Source organism: Rhincodon typus, chromosome 11 (genome assembly GCF_021869965.1).
Source record: "Rhincodon typus isolate 14 chromosome 11, sRhiTyp1.1, whole genome shotgun sequence".
Taxonomy (NCBI): domain Eukaryota; kingdom Metazoa; phylum Chordata; class Chondrichthyes; order Orectolobiformes; family Rhincodontidae; genus Rhincodon; species Rhincodon typus.
In genome coordinates this window covers 65,046,630-65,067,978 of record NC_063342.1, presented here as the reverse complement: position 1 = coordinate 65,067,978, position 21,349 = coordinate 65,046,630, and the positions used below count along the sequence as shown (strand labels likewise).

General features: G+C 39.8%; 1 protein-coding gene across 1 annotated transcript in view; it reads right to left on the bottom strand.

The window, feature by feature from the left end:
* LOC109935041 (rho GTPase-activating protein 6-like) overlaps nt 1–20,086 on the bottom strand; it is a 515,598-nt gene extending 495,512 nt beyond the window's left edge. Inside the window, exon 1 of the mRNA XM_048602528.1 lies at nt 18,748–20,086. Coding sequence (XP_048458485.1) covers nt 18,748–19,296 — 549 coding nt within the window. The 5' untranslated portion in view covers nt 19,297–20,086. The remainder of the gene's footprint in view (nt 1–18,747) is intronic.
* Between the last annotated feature and the right edge of the window lie 1,263 nt (nt 20,087–21,349).

Sequence of the window (21,349 nt, the reverse complement as noted above, 5' to 3'; positions counted from 1 at the left end):
ATTCTTTTTAAAATTTATAAATACCTACAGTTCACACCAGGCAAATGTGAACGCTGGTTTCAGAAACTGATGGCATGCACATTCGGCACTCTCAGTTTTAACTCTGACTGAGATATAAGGTGATTATTAATAAAGCTCCTATCAAAGAAAAAGACTGTGCATTTATATACCAATTTTCACAACTTCAGGAAGTCCCAAATGGTTTTACAGCCAAGGAAATACTTTTGAAGCATCATCACTGTTCTAATGTCAGAAACATTCTTTAGCTACAAGTGCCTGCTATTATGAATGCAAACCCAGGTAGTTTGCTAATGTCCACTATCGAAGGAAACCTGTCATCCTCACCCAATGTGACCTCTGTATGATTCCAGTGCTACACCAACACAATAACTCTGAACTATCCTCTGAATTGAGGCTGCACTCTAATTATCACACAGCTTGTCCAAGAAGGCAGTCTGTGACCACCTTCTCAGAGCTAGGAAAGAGGTAGTAAAGACTTGACTGCTATAATAGCTCTGGTGGGAAATTTGGTTCACAAGAAACATCTCTCAATCCATTGAAAATAGTTGCTAGGAAAAGTTATATAAAAGTTAATGCAAGAGAGCACAGTCAATTTAACAGCAATAACAAAGTACACAACTGTGTTGTATATAGCAATCATCCAGTTGACTAAGAGTTCAACACAAACCAGAATATATGAATAGAAGGATGAAATATTCTAAACCTGAAAGATTTAGAGGCACTAAGTGAAATAATCATCCATGGTTTATACGAATATAAGTCATATAAATGACGAATTGCAGGTAGATGTTTAAAAACTGAATGCCAAGGCTGCCTTGAGATTTGCTGGCAAAATACAGTAACCTTTTGGGATGTTTGTGTGTAATGAATGTACAGGAATGTTTTATGTACCAGATCAATCAAAAGCTACCAATGGTGTTAAAATGGTTGTCAGTGGCGAAAGATTTCCTAGAGGATCTAAACAGCAATAGGCTAATAGATATTCATTTCAAATTTGAGGAATTCAAACCCTCTGATATGAGCATGAAACAGATTAGTTCTTAGCGTTGTTTGTTATTCAAACCATACAAGTCACCACTTAGCAATCTTGCCTTTGTGTCAACTGGTTAAATTCTGTTTAAGTCATGTTAGTATTGGCTGAATTATAATTCATAACTGAGGGAGTGCTGCACTGTTGGAGGTGTTGTCTTTAAGACAAGAAGTTAAACTGAGATTCTCTCTGCCTCCTTAGATGGATATAAAATGCTCTGTAGCCCTATTACAAGGAGAACAGGGAGTTCTTTCTGATGCATTTTCCAATATTTATCCCTCAACTAATATCACTAAAAGACAGATCAATATTTCGATGGTATTTGTGGGAACTGGCAGATGTGCAAATTCACTCTTGTGTTTCCTACCTTACAACAACAATTACATTTTAAAAGTACTTCATTGGCACCCCGAAGGCTGGTAAGTTTTAAATTAGTTTCTTTGGGTCAAAAGGAGCAGGATCCACAAAAGTAACGTGAGCTCTGCCATCCCAGACTACAGCTCCATTTTTGGCCACGACAACTGTGCCTCAGACTGATGATTTTTATTTCCTCTTCTTCCATTAACTTCCTATTGTTCTGAGAACATTGATCTTTGATTTTAACCATTGAGCAAAACATTCTCTATACCATTAGTACGAGTCAATTACAGCAGGAACCCTGCATGTTGACAGCTCTTTCTAGCATATTCTCATGTTGACTGTGGGTGAGAGAGAATTAATTCTTCATTAAGGAACAAACGTCAGCTATACATAAACTAAAAGACTGCTCCAGGCAATAAGCACAATAAAATCTGCTTTGACAAATGGGGTTGATTACTAGTCTGTGCCAGTGTCATGTTTTACACCATCAGTTAAAAACTACACAACAGCAGGGACTGAACCTCAACAAAACTTGGAGTTTGTCATATGGGTCAATATGCTTTAATACTGAAGATTAATGGAATCACTAATATCAGGAAACTTTCTTTTCATTCCAAACAATTCCAATTTGTATGTGTGATCCAGAATAGTTATTAAATCCCATGATATTGCCAGGGTGCTTGGAAACTCTACAAGCATCTATTATTTTGGCAGCTTTCTACTAGGATACGTATCAATTTTGTGTTGGTCTAATGAGGGAATTTGTGCATTTTATTTGACAGCTTGATAACAGATGTTCCTGTCTTTTTGCTGGAGATCTGTTAGTGTCTAGTCCTTTTTGTATTAAGTGGGAGGAAGGCTCGAACACTTGATTGCCATTAATCTCCTATCATGGAATGTCAACTGTACTCAGCCATCAATTCAGAAAACACAAATTCTGATATGTCCAAATCAAAAATATACAAACTTAACAAAATACACACACCCATCTTAGCCAAGTTCCACAAAGCGCCTCCTGAAAGAAAAGGATTTCAGTTCCACCCACCCACACCCCTATGGCCTACACCCTCGGACTCTTATAGCGTAAGAGTTGGCCATTCAGTTCATTGTGTCTGCATTGCCTCTTTGAAAGAGATACCTAATTATTCCCACTTTCATTATTTTTCGCCATAGTCAAAAATGAATATTTCCAACATGTTTATATCTCCAAATGAAATGCAATTCCCTTATAAAAGTTACTATTGAATCTGCTTCTATCACCTTCTCAAGTGGCGCATTTCATCTCATAATGCATTAAAAATTCTGTTAGTTATTCTCTGGTTCTTTTGGAATTTGACGAATAAGCAAATATTATTTTGACATAAATGGTGAAATTTTACTGACGACATGGATGAAGGCAAATTATACAACATATATTATCAACTGAATTTAATCATTTTTGATTTGTGGTCTTTAAGTCTTACGAGCTGTGCAATTCAACGATTGGGATAACTTTCAATCAGACCACCACAATGGGGGCAAGGTAGAGCTGGTTGCAACCAGCATACTTGTGGAAACTGACATTGTGTTTTAGATGAATGTAGGTTATCAATAGTACCAAATTTAAGAAAGAATCACAGAGATACTGTGCCATGGTCACTGTCAAACATAATTTCTTTTATTCACTCATGGGATGAGGGTATTGCGGCTTATTACCCATTCCTAATTGTCCAGAAGGCAGGTAAGAGTCAATTGCATTGCTGCAGGTCTGAAGTCATATACAGGCCAAGCCTAAAAAGGATGAGAACTGTCCCTTCTCTAAAAGGACATTAGCAAACCAGATGGCTTTTGCAATGATCAACAGTAGTTACACGGTTATCTTGAGGCTGGCTCTTTTCTTTATTCCATACTTGTATTAAATTCAAGTTTCTCTATCTGCCATGGTGAAATTCAACACATGATTCCAGAAAACTAGCCTCAGGTTCTGGATTACTCAGCCAGTGACATTACCACAACATCACTGCCTCCCCTAATTTAAGGTTATGTGCAAATATGAATAAGAGTTGTGCGTGGATTGGAATCTGGAATGGAAGGTCAGAGACAGGGCATGAAAGAAGAGAAAATGTACTCTGTGCCAACGATGGGTCTCTCAGAAATATTGACAACTGGTGCTTCTCCTAAAATAACTCAATGCAAGAGCACACTTACACCATCACCAAGATGCCTATTTCTAATTCTTGTTCTGTAGACTTTTTTACAAAATCACTTAATTAATTTTCTCCACTTAGTGCTTGGAGTAAATTCTTCACACTTTACTTTCACCCTGAAAATCAATCCCTGGAATTGCATGTCAAGGAAAACGCTGAAAAAATAATTGTACATTTGCAACTGTCTCGATCTTCGATGCACAGTAATGACTTCCATCTGAACACCATGGATGTGAAAATTGGACATGAGCAGCTAAGTAAAACCAACAAATTGCATTGGTCAACTGTTATAGAATCCCTACGGTGTGGAAGCAGACTATTTAGCTCATCAAGTCCACACTGACCCTCAAAACAGTGTCCTACCCAGACCCACTCCTTCCCTGTAACTCTGCATTTCCCATAGCTAACCCACCTAGTCTGTACGTCCCTGGACACCATGGGCAATTTAGCATGGCCTCCTAACCTTACACCATTAGACAGTGGGAGGAAACTGGAGCTCACAGAGGAAACCCACACAAACACAGGGAGAATGTGCAAACTCCATGCGCATGGTGTTGCCCAAGGGTGGAATCAAACCCAGTCCCCGGTGCTGTAGGGCAGCAGTGTTAACCACTGATCCACCATGCTGCTGTGTGGGATATTCAGTCCTATTATCGTCAAAGTAACTGTACATCAGGTGGAGCATATACCAGGCAACCTTTGAAAAACTGCCAAATTTGAAACCCCACCCAAATACAATTTCACCTGAATGTCATAATGCAGTTGATGACAGCATTCGACATGGAAGGTTTTGAAAACAGTTATAGAGTCATACACCATGGAAACAGACCCATCAGTCTAAACAGTCCATGCCAACCATAATCCGAAACTAAACCTGCCTGCACTTGGTCCATATCCCTCCAAACCTTCTTATTCATGTTCTTATCAAAATGTCTTTTAAACAATGTGACAATACCCGCATCTATCACTTCCTCTCAAAATTCATTCCACACGTGAACCACTCTGTGTAAAAAAAGTTGCCCCTCATGTCCTTTTTAAATCCTTCTCCTCTCACCTTAAAAATATACACCCTAGTCTTGAAATCCCCCAACCTAGGGAAAAGACACCTGCCATTCAAATTATCTATACTCTTTATGATTTTAAAAACCTCTATAAGGTCGCCCCTCAACCTCTTATGCTCCAGCAGAAAAAGTCCCAGCCTGTCCAGCTTCTCCTTATAATGCAAACTTTCCATGCCCAGCAATATCCTGGTAAGTCTTTTCTGAACCCTCTCCAGCTTAATCATATCCTTCCTATAACAGGATGACCAAAATTGTACACGGTACTCCAAAAGAGGCCTTAGCAACATCCTGTACAACCTCAACATGACTTCCCAACTCCTATACACAAAGGTCTAGGTAATGAAGGGCAAGCATGCTAAATGCCTTCTTAACCACGCTGTCTACATGTGATGCAAATTTCAAACAATTATGTACCTGAACCCCTAGGTCTCTCTGTTCTACAACACCACCCAGGGCCCTACTTTGAATTGTATATGTCCTGTCCTTGTTTGTTTTACCAAAACGCAATACCTCAGATTTAGCCAAATTAAACTTCATCTGCCACTCCTCAGCCCATGGAGCCAATTGATCAAGATCAGTTAGGAAATCCAAATAGATAAGTTACAAAGCATAACACAGCACCTTCCCTCTAATTCCCCAAACAGCTTCAATAAACCAAATGTCAGTTTGGTAGGATTTAGCTCCAAAACTACTGGTCCAATCATCAAAGGGTTTAAGGGCTGCAATTAGTCTGTGGCTAAGTTGGCATCTTCTAATTTACAGATCACTGACAGTGACTGGTTGCTGGCCAAGAAACAATGCCACTCCCTAGCATGTATCTGTAACTGAACAGCTTATCACATCCTTCTAACTCCCTTGAGGGACCAAGAACATGATAAGTGAAATTACTCATGCAAAATGACCTGGAGATAATTCCTTTTGAAATTTGTAAAACTTTGGAGTTGGTTCCTTCATTAAAAATTTGTGTATTGCAAAAGGATGACAGCAATCTATTTATATCAATATTAGAAGGGCTCCTTACACATAAATTCACAGTTTGTGCAGTAACATCAATCCAGCAACCATGAATCCTGAAGTACTATGCATTGCTTTCTAAAATTTTCAGATTAATTTAACTATAAATATGTACTATAAATATGTACTTTACTTGATCTGTAAAGTCCATCTTTATACATGTAGCCAATGACATACATTGTTCTTAAAAATAATTATCTTGGTTAGATCCTGAAGTTATTTCCATCGCAGATATTCTTAAGTCTCACATATGAATCTTAAATCTTATTCAATTATACATAAGAATACACCAAGGGAATTAATACTGCGTGGTTTTAAGTATTTCTCCAATTTTACTGGAGTTTCTGTAGTCACTATGGAAACAAATGTGTTCACCATAAGAATTGACAGTATCTTCCAATAAGGTATTTTGGTATTCAGCAAAGGCATTTAATATTCAGTAGTTGAACTGGGACATCTGAAATGGAACAGGTTTACCTTATATATTTGAGTGCCTATTTAGCTAGTGTTGTCTGTGCTGTTTGATCTTTCAGTCCAGTAACTTAGAATGGGCATATTAGATATATTGAGAGTTTCAGGAATGTCTGCTTGATGCACTTTAGGTCCAACATGAACTGATGTAGCGAGATACTGTTGTTGCTTCTCCTGCAGTGTATAACACATATTGTCATATGGCAACATTTATGCATTTCTTTTTGATTCGCTGTCAGGACATGGTCAATAAGGTTGATCTTTACTGCCTGTCCGTAGTTTCTGTGACAACTCAGTGACTTCCTAATCCATGTCTGAGATCAGTTAAGTCGATCAGGTTGAAACATAGACACAGAACATCAGACAAGTTAAAGATGACAGGTTTCTTTTGCTAAGGACTTTAGGAAAAGAAATGGATGGGCTACAGGGGAACAACTTTTTGTGTTATAATTTTTATGATTTGGAAGTATGAGTGAAGGAGGCAAAACAACAACTTTGAAACATGAACTGGATATGAGCAGAAAAAGAAAATGCAGGACTATTTTCATATCTAAATAGTCAAGTGGTGGCTGAAGTGCGTGTGTGTAAATATGTAGGGATATATATATATATATATATATATATATAATTAACTTGTTTACATACTGTAGTGATTGGAGCAAGGGTCTTGTGGATCTCGTCCGGTGGGAGATCCCCGATTGCGGTTATTAATCTGGGCCGATTACAGATCCCTGGCTGACAGACATAAGCAGGAGATTCAGAGAGTCTCCTCATTCTAGGGACTCGCTCTGACAAGCTCGTCAGAGTCCATGTACTGTAAATATTAAGGGTGACTTGGTGAAGGGTTAGCAGCCTCCTTGGAATTATTTCAGCTACATTATGGCACACTTCTGTGGTAGATATGACACAACACCAGACTTCCTGTTCTAAAGGTAGGTGTACTATCACAGGGCCACAAGAACCATCAATTTCTGTGTATGAGTATATGTGAAGTTACAGTTAATATCCAACCACGTCAGTACAATCAAATACCCAATCAATATACCATTGACTAGGAGTGCTTGTGGTGTAGTGGTTACGTCCCTCCTTCTAGAGGGAGGGAAAGATGTTCAAACCCCATCCACGTTATACCAAACTACTCCATCTCCTTCCAAGAACTTAAGAACATAAGAAATAGGAGCAGGGGTAGGCTATCTGGCCCATAGAGCCTGCTCTGCCATTCAATAAGATCGTGCCTGATATTTTCATGGACTGAGCTCTACTTATCCGCCTGCTCACCATAACCCTTAATTCTTTTACTGTTGAAAAATCTTTGGCTTAGAAACATCTAGTGAGGTATCCTTAACTGCTTCATTCGGCATGGAATTCCACAGATTCACAATCCTTTAAGTGAAGAATTACCTCCTCAACTCATTCCTAAATCTGCTCCCCCTTATTTTGAGGCTACGCCCCCTAATTATAGTTACACCCACCAGTGGAAACAACCTCCCTCCTTCTATCTTATCTATTCCCTTCATAATTTTATATGTTTTTATAAGATTCCACCTCATTCATCTAAATTGCAATCTCTCCTTATAAGCCAACCCTCTCAATACCGGAATCAATGTAGTGAACCTCATCTGCATCTGCTCCAGTGACAGTACATCCTTTGCCATGGAGCACCAAAATCCGAACTCCGGATACTTCCTCACACAGTGGTCCCATGTGTATAGTAAACCACAACAGTAATTTCAGATATGTGGAAGTACCCCTCAACATTCCCTATTATGCAGTAAAAAAAAGAACACTGATTCCAAAGTGTTACATGACTATAACATAAAATACTAACATGACAATCTCACAATAAATGTTGAAGAAGTGAATATTATTTTATGTGTGTATATTTTAAAACCAAGAAGAACAAAAACATATAGATAATATGAGGATGTCCCATTATATTTCTGTTCTTTAAATTAAATTTGGAGTTAAAATCCACATACCTGCTCAGTGGTTGTTAAAGATACCATCGAACTGTGTAACGTGCAGTTTCTCCCCATGTCTAGCACAACATTTCTCCCTCATATAATATCACTAAGAAGGTTATTCATTTCTCTTTGCTGTTTGTGGGATGTCACTGATATAGAATCTCAGTTCATTTTCCTTGAGCTAATCACCAAAAATAATATCGTCTGTTGACCTTTTGCAAAATGATGTTACATGTAAGAGGTTTGATTTAATCTAAATTGTTCAAAATGTGCTGGAAAAGCTTAGAAGATCAGGTAGCATTTATGGAGAGAAAAATAGAGTTAACATTTTAGGTCCAATAGACTTCTTTAGACTCCTAATTTTATTTATACAAGTATGCAAGAACTAGCAAAATTATTTGGTTTTATGCATACAGGCAATTATAATAGAAACAAGAATATATAATTGAATTTATACATGAGACTGGTGAAGGCCCTTTTGTAGTGTTGCATGCCATTCTGAATTCATAAGAAGGATATTTGATTGGAAGAATAGACCAAGTAAAAAGATATTCTAAGACAATAAGCAGAATAAGAACTTGATGTTATCAGGAAAGGCCTTAAAAATTGAGTCAATTTTATCTGGAATAGGCAACAGTCGGGGTATCTAACATAGATTTTCCAACTTATGACTTTTTTGAGTACGTATCTATATTGATTGCTTGGAAGATCAACCAAGAATAATTACCACTAACATAAGAAAGGAGCAACAGAATTATTTTTGTGCAGAGAATTGTTTGAAACTGTAATGCCTCGTGAAAAAAATTATTATTTGGATGTGCTCTTTCTATTCTTTTACAGGGTATTTGAGGCACTGGCTGAGTCAACATTTATTGCCCTTCCCTCATACGGCAATGGGCTACCGTCTTGAACTGCTGTAATCCACATGATGTAGGGGCAACACAGTGGCTCAGTGGTTAGCACTGCTGCCTCACAGCGCCAGGGACCTGGATTTGATTCCACCCTCAGGTGACTGTCTGTGTAGAGTTTACACGGTCTCCTTCATGCCTGTATAGGCTTCCTCTGGGTACTTCGGTTTCCTCCCATGGTCCAAAGATGTGCAGGAGGATTGACCACACTAAATTGCCCCAGGAATGTGTAGGTTGGGTGGATTAGCCATAGAAATATAGGGTTACAGGGATTAGGGTAGGGAATGGGTCTGAGTGGGATGTTCTTTGGAGGATCTGTGTGATTTGATGGGCTGAATGGCCTGCTTCTATGCTGTAAGGATTCTATGAAACAGTGCAATTAGGGAGGGAGTTCCAGGGTTTTGATCTCACAACAGCCAGGTCCTGCTGATTGCACACATTTCTCAGTCTGTCACCATTCAAACAAAATAACCTTTTATGATAGTAGAACATTCAAAGAACTTCACAACTAATTGTAAGTTTCCTTTATAAGAAGGAATTATTGAACTATTTGGCTTTTACAACAATGTCAGATTTATGATAATTTTAACTGTACTCTTTTTACTGAATTTCAAAGATAATGTTTTACAGTTCATAAAGTTCTCCTGGAATATGCTTTCAATGTACATCTAATCAATTCTCTGAACTTTGGCACATTCAATTTAGTCTTTATTACAAAACAGTATTTTTCACAAACCAGATTCAGAAAGAATGCTCCAACGTCCTGCTCTCACTTTACCAACACACCCACCTGTCCCCTTCACAACCCCACTATGTAAGCAAAGGATTCAGATGAAAACTTTGATAGCAATTGTTGTTGTGCTTTTCTATTTCATATTGCCTGACTTGCAGTCATGTCAATAACTCATCCTGTGAATTATTTTTACAAGTATGAACAAACACTTGAGATGAGTGAAACATCGTGCAGACTATAAGTAGCTCCATTCAATCCAGTGGCCCCAGACTCAACTAGAACTGAAAAACTAAAATAGCCACTTTTTTGGAAGAGGCCTGTAGCAGACGGTAGAATATTGGCTTGTGTCCAAGCAATTTTTTTTCATTTCTTAAAATAAAATTATAGGGATTGTGCTGTTGCAAAACTAATTTGAGAACAACAGCTGAGCAATACTTCATACCGGCCCAGACCCATTAAAAAGGTAATGCAAATATTAAAATAAAGGTAACTTTGAGCAGTTTGCTCATACTGAGAAGCAAAGCAAACCGGTCATTCAGAGTATCTCATGACTGTTCTATCATTCCGACAGATCATGCCTGATCTGTGGCTCAATTCCATTTATGCATCTGTGTTCCCTATCCCTAGATACACTTGCACAGCAAAAATCCATTGACCTCAATCTTGAAAATTTCAATTGAACAAGTATCTTCAACTATTTTTGGGAGATTGTTCTGTATTCCAGTACCCCTTATGTGAAAAAGTGAATGTAATTCAGATGGTGTATTTTGTTTGACTGTTCCTCTCTTTTTACATATTGGGGATGAGCACATGTTCAGGATAGTACTGATCTCTATTGTGTAAAGCTGGTCCTGTAATAAAAGTTCAACATTCTTCACAAGACACGTGAATGCCCTGTTTCTTGTTATTTCTTGTCCTTTCCTCAGCAATATGTACAGATGGGCCTAATTTTAAGCGAAGAAGCCCTTTTATTTGCCTTAGATTTTGTAAGAGCTGTAGATTGAACATTAATAGTCAGTAGCAGAAGTATTTGGACATCAGTTTCTGCTGATCTGGTAGAAAGCTGTCCATGAAGACCTAACAATTGCTGTGGCATGGATTTCAATTCTTCCAATGTCAGTTTGATCCTGGGGTCAAGTCAAGATGATCCCTAAACACCTAACTGCATGATGTCAACAAGGAAGGTAAGCAGTGAATCATAATGAAGAATTTTCACAAACAACAAACCCAGAAGTAAAATGCACTGACATTTCTTCACTTTGAATTTCTATTATTAGATGAAATATAATTTTAAAAACTAAATTGCATTAAAAACTAATTTTCAAAATAGATCTAGCAGATCAAAACTGAGCATCAATAAGCTGCTGTGAGCCAGCAGCAACTGAATTATATTCATCACACTCTGTAAACTCATGGGCTGCCATATCCTTCACTCTAACATTACCATCAAGCCAGGCGATCAGCTGTGGTTCAATGAAGATTATAGGAGACCATTCCAGGAATAGTGCCACGCATAGGTAAAAATGAAGTGCCAACTTGGTGACAACACAGCTTAAAACAACATGCATGCTAAACAACAGAAGCAGCAAGTGATAAACAAACTAAATTATTCCGAACAAAAGGATCAATTCAACACTCTAGTTCTGTCAAATCCAGTCATGGATCATAGTGGACAATTAAATAACTTAAAAATAAATTAAGAAGCGGTGCCTTTATCACTCATCCCTACTTGCTCTGGTAATAGACATGTGTATTATGCTTCAACTGCTGCAATCCACATGATCAAGATGCTTACACAATATTGTTAAATGAGGATTAACAGGATTTTGATCTAGCACTAATGAAGAATTGAAAAAGGAAGGTTTAATAAAACAGCTTCAAATTTAATTTTCCCTCATTCATCAGCAGATTTGAACTAAGTAGTAGTGAGCAATTGTAGTAGAATAATTTAGTTTAGGATTCAAATGTTCTAGTGCTTTAAGAAATTGAGTCATTTCCAACCTCAGGTAAAATATTGAGACACACCTGGTGATCATTGGGCTGGTACATAGCAGAGTGGAGCGCCGCACTGTACAAAATTTTGGGATGGAGGGAAAATTGCTGGCTTGAGGGTGAGTTTAGCAAACTTCAAACGCAATCTACTCCTATGTATGTCCTACAAATAAATGAGAGTTTTCAAACAACTTCACCTAATGTCATGGTCTTGATAAACAAAACAGCAGTGGACTTCCTCTTTCCATTTGGAGTGCGGAAGTTAGAAATAGCCTTTGGATGGACAATTGAAGAACTAACATCATGCAAAATGGTGAAAATCTTTGCACAATGAATATTTTCTCATGAAGTGAAGCAGCAGAAAAAGAGGTGCATGCTGAAATTTACTTTGCAAAATGAAAACTCAAGAATTCATCTCCAAGATACCTTACATAGGTCAAGATACTACCTTGCTTTCCATTTAATCTTTCCTTTTGTACACCTGTTTTTAGATAGTAGGTAAGGATTCATCCCAACCATTCTACTGTTCTTTCAACCATATTACCCATCAATGCAAACACATGTACAGTTGCATCTTGTTTGCTTTGTGGCTGAAAACATCTAGTTCAATAGTTCAGAATTGAACTTGATGTACATCATAATTTACAATTTCTCTGAAAAGAAACTTAGCTATGGTCAGATTGAAATGTTATGCTTTATTTTAATTCATGAGATATAAATGTTTCTGGCAAATCCATCAATTATTGTCCATCCTTAGTTGCCCCTTTTGATAAAACTTCAGAGGGCAGCTAATGATCAATTAAAGTATGGAACTGAATTTATATATTGGTCAGATTGGATGAAGACACGAGGTTTCAGTGTCTGAAGGATATTAAGTTGAAGCTTATTTTTAATTTCACGTGTATATAGCATCTTTTATGACCTTGGACACACCAAAAGCTTTACAGCCAATTAAGTAATTTGTTCTGCAGTTACTACTGCAACTACTATTGATTGGAAAGAGAGAGAATGCATGTCTACAGTGAAAGAACAGGCGGGTTGAACTAATTGGACAGCTCTTCAAAGACAGAAAGAGGCCCAATCACCTCTCATTTTGCTGAATGAGACAATGAAATGCATCAATATTAGGCATAATATGGGTCAGCCAGTGAGATTCATACCTGCAGATATCACCAACTGAATTGCAACCCTTAATGCTTCAATACTAGGGCTTAAAGCTGAACTAAACAATCGCAGGCAATCTGCAGTGATTGTGGTAAATGTAAAGAATAAGACTCTCCACCACAATAGCTTTGATTAACTCCCTCTGTGCTGTTCAAAATCATCGTTAGTTGGTGAGGAATTGAGATGTGCAATATTGTACAAAGTCAAAATAACAGTCAAGACTCTCTGCAGATGCTCGCTGGACGTCCTATTGACTTAGAATTATTGCCTATGCTTTGTCATATCTCTGGCGTTCTCATCATATTATCTCCTGCCTACAACCACACAATCCCCACAATCCTGCCTCTGGTTGTCCATATGCCCATAAAACAATGCACCAGCTGCTACACCAATCAAAAACAGATTCTTTATTGATATTTTATCCTTTTTCCTTTTATCTGATATTTTTATAACTATTCAGGAATTGCATAGTACAGCACAGATGGAGACTCTTCAGCTGATTGAGAATGTCTTTCAAACAGCAACATAGTTCAGCCCAATCCCCATTTCTTCCCTGTATCACTGCATTTTTATCTCCTTGGTGTATTTTTTTAAATTCCCCTTGAAGGCCACTGTTAAATTTGTAATCATGATTCTGTCAGGTAATGCATTCCAATTTAAACTGCCATTGCAGAAAAATATATTTCCTCATGGCACCTCAGATCCTTTTGCAATTCATTTAAATTTGTGCCCATGAGTTACCAATCCTTCAGTCATTGGAAACAGAAACCCTGCATGATTTTGAACACCTCTATTAAATCTCCTCTTAACCTTATCTCTTCTAAAGTGAACAACCTCAGCTTCTTCAGTCTATCCATTTAGCTGTAGCTAATTCCTGGACCCATTCTAGTATATCTCATTTGCACTCTCTCCAAATCCTTCCCAAATGAGTGCCCTGAATTGGGATAATACTACAATGTGGACTGCAGTAATATTTTGTGTAGATTTAGCTTATCTTCCTTGCTTTTGTGTCTGTGACTATCTTTACAAAGTCCACGGTGTGATATACTTTATTAAATGCTTTGTTAAGTTGTCTTGTCACCTTTCAAAGATTTATACACATGCACTGTCTCTTTTCCTGAAACCCTTTTCAAATTGTGCTGTTAAGCATCTCCTTATCCTTTCCATCAAAGTGCATCACCTCACATTTTTTTGTTATTGAATTCAAATCCACTCAAGCCCGTGATACCATTCTGTATCCTCCGGGTTATTATTACAATTTTCCAAGCTGATTACTATACTTCCAAGTTTTATGTCATCTGCAAGTTTTGAAACTGTGCCCATTCCAAGCCATTGATGTACATCAAAAGCAGCAGGCGTAAAGAAAAGTATTCAAAAAATGTTTCATTTAATAGAACAAAAACAAAGGCAGAATCTTGCCAGCCTTCCCAGTCCTTTAATGAGGTGGGCTCTGGTGAGAAATAGAGAAAAATCAGGTGAGATGTGCAGCAAGACCTTTCTCAATGTCAAGATCAAAGACAACCAACCCAGTCCTGGACATCAAGACAAGATTTGTGCTGGTGAGGAGCCAGTAACAGGGATTACTGCTCATTATCACATCATTATTACCTAATCTCCCCTCATAAATATGCAGTTTCTTATTCTACTACCCACCAAATAGAAACTAGAAGCCTAGAATTCCTGATATGAAGATCAGACTGGTTACCAGGTGACTCCAGCTTGCCACTTGCTGTTTTGGACCTCTATCTTGGACATTAACTCCCAGATCTCAGAATACATGCAATGGGCAGCAATCACATGCACCCCAAGTCCATGGACCTTTATCATCCAACATGCAGTCATGGAGTTATACAGCACAGAAACAGACCCTTCGGTCCAACTCGCCCATGCCGACCAGATATCCTGAAGTGAACTAGTCCGATTTGCCAGCAATTGGCCCATTTCCCGCTAAACCCTTCCTGTTCATGTACCCAAATGCCTTTTAAATGCTGTAATTGTACCAGCCTCCACTGCCTCCTTTGGCAGCTCATTCCATACACGCACCAGCCTCTGCCTGAAAGTTTTGCCCCTCAGGTCTCTTTTAAATCTTTCCTCTCTCACCTTAAACCTATGCCCTCTAGTTTTGGATTCCCCTACCCTATTCACTGTATCCATGCCCCTCGTGATTTTTTAAGCCTCTAAAACCCACTTTGGCACAACCATGTCCACCAAGACCTTCCAGATTGCTGACCACAAAGCAGGGTGTCAATATCCCTTTATCTGCCACAATAGGGGCAAATGTCACAAACTGTACAAGGCAGCTCTGGGTTGACAGCACTTGAATGGGTGCACATGGCCTCTTTAAATATGGTGCCATTGCCAGAACTCCTGGCGTGAAACTTTTCGTTTATGAAACATAAGAAAAATGACAACTTTTATTTCTGGTAAGCTCACAGTTTCAAATGCACCTCGGGTTGGTTGCAGCAGCAACTTGCAGATTAATCTTTAATTCCTGAAGACTCCAAGGTAATCTTGGAGAGCGAGCAGCCCTATAATGACTTCATGGTTTGCTTTTAACACATCAGATTATTTCAGAATGTGACATAATCATCAGACTAGTTTCTAGACTAAAATGCAAAAACATAAAGGCACTCAACATTCACCACAGTTTACATCCATCTGCATTTCTTCTTTGTCTATCTTAACAGAAGTGTTAACCTATGTCATGATCCTTAGCAAAGGTGTTAACTCATTATTGAGATGAATTCACATATTTATATTTACTAAAAGAAAGAACAAAAGAGAAATTTCAGACAGTTGGGTTAAATATTTTGCGTGATGATATCTCTTGATGAACGTTCAGGTCCAATATTTTTAGAATAAAGCAAAGGTCATTAAGTATAACAAACTAAATATTTTGACAGATCATTTTCACATAACCACCATGTCTGCCAAAACTAGACTGTGTCAATCATGATTACAGCATGTTGCTTATGTCATTTAGTTAATGTTCAAAAGTGTTTTTGACAAAGCTATTTGATCAAAAGGTTGTCCAAAACATTATTTTTTATTCATTGGCAATACTCTACTCTTATTTATACTTGGAAGAGTGAACTGCAAAGTTGACATCAAGCTTATCAAGTCAGTCAATGTAAATAACAGGAAATCTTGCACTTAAGCCAATAAACTTCACTGATGTGCTATACTATTACTTCACGATGATCATTCAGAGTTGTTTCCATCTGTAGTTTTTCAGATGTAACTCAGTGATAACAAAATTTGCTTTGCTGTCAGACATTTGTGGGTTCAAGTCTCATGCCAGAGGTTTAATCAAATAATCTAAGCTAACACTCAAGGGCAGCACCGAGGGGTTGCTGCAGAAGAAGAGGTGTTTTTTTTCAAATGAAGCATTAAATTAGGTATCTAGAATACCTATAGCACAGAAGGATGGACCCATTCAGCCAACAAGTCCACTCCAACCCTCCAAAACGCATTCCACCCAAACCCACCCTATCCCTGCATTTCCCATGGCTATTCCAACTATCCTGCACATCCCTGGACAGTATAGCACGACCAATCCACCCAGCCTACACATCTGCGGACTAAGGGAGGGAAGCAGAGCACCCGGAGGAAACCCATGCAGACATGGGGAGAACGTGCAACTCCACACAGACAGTTGCCCAAGGATAGAATTGAACCCAGGTCCCTGGGGCTGTGAGGCAGTAGTGCCAACCACTGAGCCACCGTCCTTCCCCAATCTAACGCACAAGTATCTCCTAGTATCCTGCCTGCATTTATCCTTCAGCCAAAACCTGCAAACCAGCTATTTGGCATTCTTTAAAAATTATTTTTAATATCCAGAATAGCCTTTTCACACATCTGATTGGCTTTTCCCACCACCAAATCACTTGTGGCAATTTTTACCTATTCGCCACCACCAATGCACCCGTGTTTTCCAACTGATTCATTTACATGCAAAGCCTGTTAAAGGCAATGCAGGCAACAAAAGATGAAGGAGGGGAAGGGTGGGGGTGGGGGGAAGAGAGGGAGGAAGGGGGCTAATTCAAAATGGAGTTGGAAGGCTATCTGGCATGTAAATCTCACTGCCTGTGAGATCTCCTTGTGACTACACTTCAAAAAGTTCATTGACTTAAATGTGCTTTGAAACTTCTTAAAGTTGTGAAAGGTTGGTGTTATAAGATCTCAAAATGTTCACTCTATACAATGTTTTAAGGTTATGTTCTAAAATTGGCCTGCTGGGTATTTTTCACAATTGAAATGGCATAGTGTAAATGTTTCTTATGGTCCAGTTTATGTTTTAGTAAAATACTACCACAATACCATAATAGCTTTTGCAAAAAAAAAAGGACAGCACATCACAAAGCAGGTTAAAATGAAAAATGTTAATGTTTTTGTAAGTGAACTGCTGTTTTTAATATTTTCAAATAATCAGAATTCAACTGATCATCACATTTCATATTGGGCCATAAATAATGTGAATTTCTTATGACTAATTTTACACATTATTTCACTTTGGATTTTTAAATGATAATTGAGCTTCAATTGAATAAAGAATTTACAGTTATTTCACAGCACTTTCCCCTAACTGTAGGCTTCTTGCTGTTTGATGACCTAAAGTCACTGGATTAGATCCTTCCATGTTGTTCATATCACTCCAGCATAAACGTGAGTTGCATTCAAGGAGTGCATAAAAATTACTTTTTAAACAATAGAAAATAGAGGTGATATTATAGAACTGAACATTGAATAAGTAGTTAACTCCAAAAGGTTTTAGCAGTCACTAAGACTTTCCAAACACTTTGATACAAACAGCTGTTGCACATTCTTGCTTGAGAGACTACACTAGGAATATACTGGTTTCTCGCTATTAAGTAATTGATTTCCAGACATGGCATATGCCAGCACTGACAGTCAGTGCATAAAGGTAGAAATAATCTAGTCATCTCTCAGAGCAGCGTAAGTTTTGTTTCCAGTCACCTTGATGAGTTGCAAGCTGGATTGTGTTGTCCTATCCCTTCAAAATCAGGGTGAGATGTGCACTATTTCATAACAATCAGAAAAGCCTTTAACATAAAATATTAGAATAACTGCAACAACCTGTTCATTGTATTCAACCTGTTATTGTCGTGGTTTCACTTTAGCAGGGAAACTATGGCATCATCTGTGGAGACCAGTTTGGAGGATAGATGTTTTCTAATAAATCTGTTCAAAGATATTATTACACATCTTTGGAGCAGGTAGGATTTGGATTTGAATCTTCTAGCTTAGAGGTAGGGAAATTACCACTGTGCCACAAGAACCCAATTTGGGGAATTGAGTCAGTCCAAATGATGAAATGACAGGCCTCCTGAAATACCCTGGGTTAATTTACACACTTGTTATCTCAATCTCCCAATATTATTAATGGGGATCATTTCAGGTCTCCTGATAGTTTCACCAACATTCATTCACAAAGCAATTATTGCAACAAAACAGCAAACAGAAACAAAAACGTTGATTGGTCAGAATAGCTCTCAGCTGATGGAGTTGAACCGAGAATGACATTTATCCTTCAAAACATAAAACTGCAGGTGTTTCTTCGGATGACTAATTGTATCTGATATGCCACGGGTATGGTTGATAACCCCAGTTATCTGTGCAGCCTGAAGACATTAGGGACAGTGCGCGCCACTGAATGGGGGTTCAGTCATTCTCAGTTCTTGGATGCACAGCATCATCCGCATTGCCACATTTGACAATGAAGATAACAAGTTCGACTCGCCGCCTAGCAAGGCGATGCTACACCTCACACCAACAATACACACATCAAAACTCTTGACACGGGTTAAATTCGTAATCCCTACCTCTGACCTCCAGACTATGTAGGACTGGCTGTTAGCTTGATGTGACTTCCTCTGCAGCCACTTCCGCGGGGAGAACAAGGTGTTGCTGGCCAGGTTTTGAGACTGGTTCCTGGGGAGGAAGGAGAGGTCCCAGGTGGCGGTTCTCTTCCCACCTCCCCTGGGATCGTAGTCGAAGCTGAAGTTGGCGGAGAGAGACTTCTCCAGCGGGGAGCGGGGGCACTGCCTGTACCGCAGCGAGCGGGTGCTGACCAAGCTCTCGGCCGAGCTCCGAGGAGACAAGGGGTTGCTGGCACTCGCGTACTTGGACCTCAGGCAGGTACTCCGGGGCGTATCGAAATCGTCCGCCGCCAGCTCGCTGTCGGTGCCGTAGCCCCGAATAATCGCCGAGTCCAGGCTCCTGGTCTGGCGCAGTTTTCTCTTGGACATGGTCTTGGCCGATGGCGAGGAGCAAAAGAGAACCGTGTTTAACCATCCACCACCACCTCCTCCTCCTCCTCCTCCTCCTCCTCCGGCAGCACCTCCACCTTGGTACAAACCCTGAGCGGACATCTCCGGGAGAGAGGTGTTTTGAACCCGGCAGCTGACTTTACTCTGTGTGTGTGAAGGTTGAGAGGCGACTCGGTCCCATCAGCTGAGAGTCCGCTCCCGGGGCTTGGTGGGGAGACGCGCTCATCACCACCATCGTACAGCGAGCCCGACTCCAAAAGGCAACAATATCAACAGCTCCCGACCCGAGCGGGTGAATGAACAGGGCTTTTTTGTTCTTTTTTTTTGGCCGGACTGGGGTGGAATGGAGCAGACAGGCGGAGCGCCGAGTGGGACTGAGGGCGAGGAGGAGGAGAGACCCAAGCAGCGTCTCCAACTCACATCCGCACCCTCCACTCACACTAAAGGCTCTTGGCAAACTCCCATTAACCCTCGCGGATCTGCACCCGCGCCGCCTACACACAGCCAGAACGGCTGCTCAGGGATCCGATATAAGCAAGGGCAGTGAACGCTGGAAGCGGTCATTGCAACATCTGGGACACGGGGCTGTGTCCATCTGTGTCCATCTCGATGTAAAAAGTCAATGAAAATACATCCGTACGTCGCCTTTCACACCTCCTGACTCCCCCCCAAAGTGCATTAGAGTCAGCTGGAGCGCTTCACCTTGCCATTACTGTTTAAGGAAGGCAGCAAGCTCCAGCGAACATCACCTGTTCTGAAGACCAGGTGTAATCTGTCTTTCGGATTTGGTTAAGGGCGGTAAGGGAAATAACGCCTGCTCCTCCAAATAGAGGGCTCGGTTTAATGTTTCACCGAATGCTCCACCTTTGACAGTGCAACACTCTCTCCCCATACTACAGCTTAATTGCCAGCATCGACAATTATCTGCAGCTAGACTCGCGTTATTCCCTCCCTCCGCCCCCAACACATACACACACAAACCCCGAAAAAATACAAATCCTCCAGCAGAAACAAAAATTGCCGGAAAAAACTCAGCATCTATGGAGACTCATCAGAGTTAACGTTCCGGGTCTGGTGACTCTGCTTTCTCTCCGCTGAGCTTTTCCCACAATTTCTGTTTCGCAGTATTACCCCGTTGATACAGAAAGCGCAGCTCCACCAGGATCACAGAATTGCTACAGCGCGGAAGGAGGCCATTCGGCCAACGTTCCTGCACCTGCTCATCAAACCAGCATCATTTCCTTAGGGTCAATCTCCTGTTTCTCCACTCATATCTTTGCACAGTATTTCTGTACAAATAATCATCCAATGAATGAAACTACCTCCACCACATTTCCAAACAGTACATTCCGCCTCCTAACCGCTGTGAGAAAAAGACCTTTTTTCCAACATCACCTTTCGTTCTTTCACACATCAGTTTAAATCTATGCCTTCCCACTCTTGTTCCTCTTAACAGGAAGCCAGGTTTGATATAATAGCTTTTGTGTCAGAACCGGAAGATATTGGACATGAAAGCCAACTTTTAAGCAAGCCAGGGAGGTGGTTTGAGGCGGCATGGTGACTCAATAGCTAGCACTGATGACTCATAGCGCCTGGGACCCGCTTTCAATTCTATCTCCAGTAGATTATGTGGAGTTTGCACATTCTACCCCTGTCTGCATGGGTTTTCTCCTACTGTCAAAACATGTCAGGTGAGGTGGATTGACCATGAGATATGCAGGGTTACAGGAATAGGACAGGGGGATGGGTTTGAATGGGATGCACTTCAGAGGGTTGGTGTGAACTGAATCGCCTGCTCCCACACTGTAGGGTTTCTGTGATTCTAAAGGGAGAAGATAAATTGTAATAGGCAGTGAACCATGGTGATAGGGTGTATGGCAGGAGTGATTAAATGACAGAAAGCACAATACTGCATTACCAGTTACCAATAGGAGTCAGCTTTTGCTCAGAATATTTATTCTAAAGTAAAGAAATTGGCATTTTTAAAATTCATGCCATGATGCAGTTGTTGCTGATAAGTTCTGCATTTGTTGCTGATCCCTAATTGCCCTGGAGAAGGTTGTGGTAAGCTACTTTCTTGCTGCAATCTAAAGGAGGTGGAGAGGTAAAAACACCACAGTGCCTTTAGGAAGAGTTCCAGGAATTTTCACCAGTG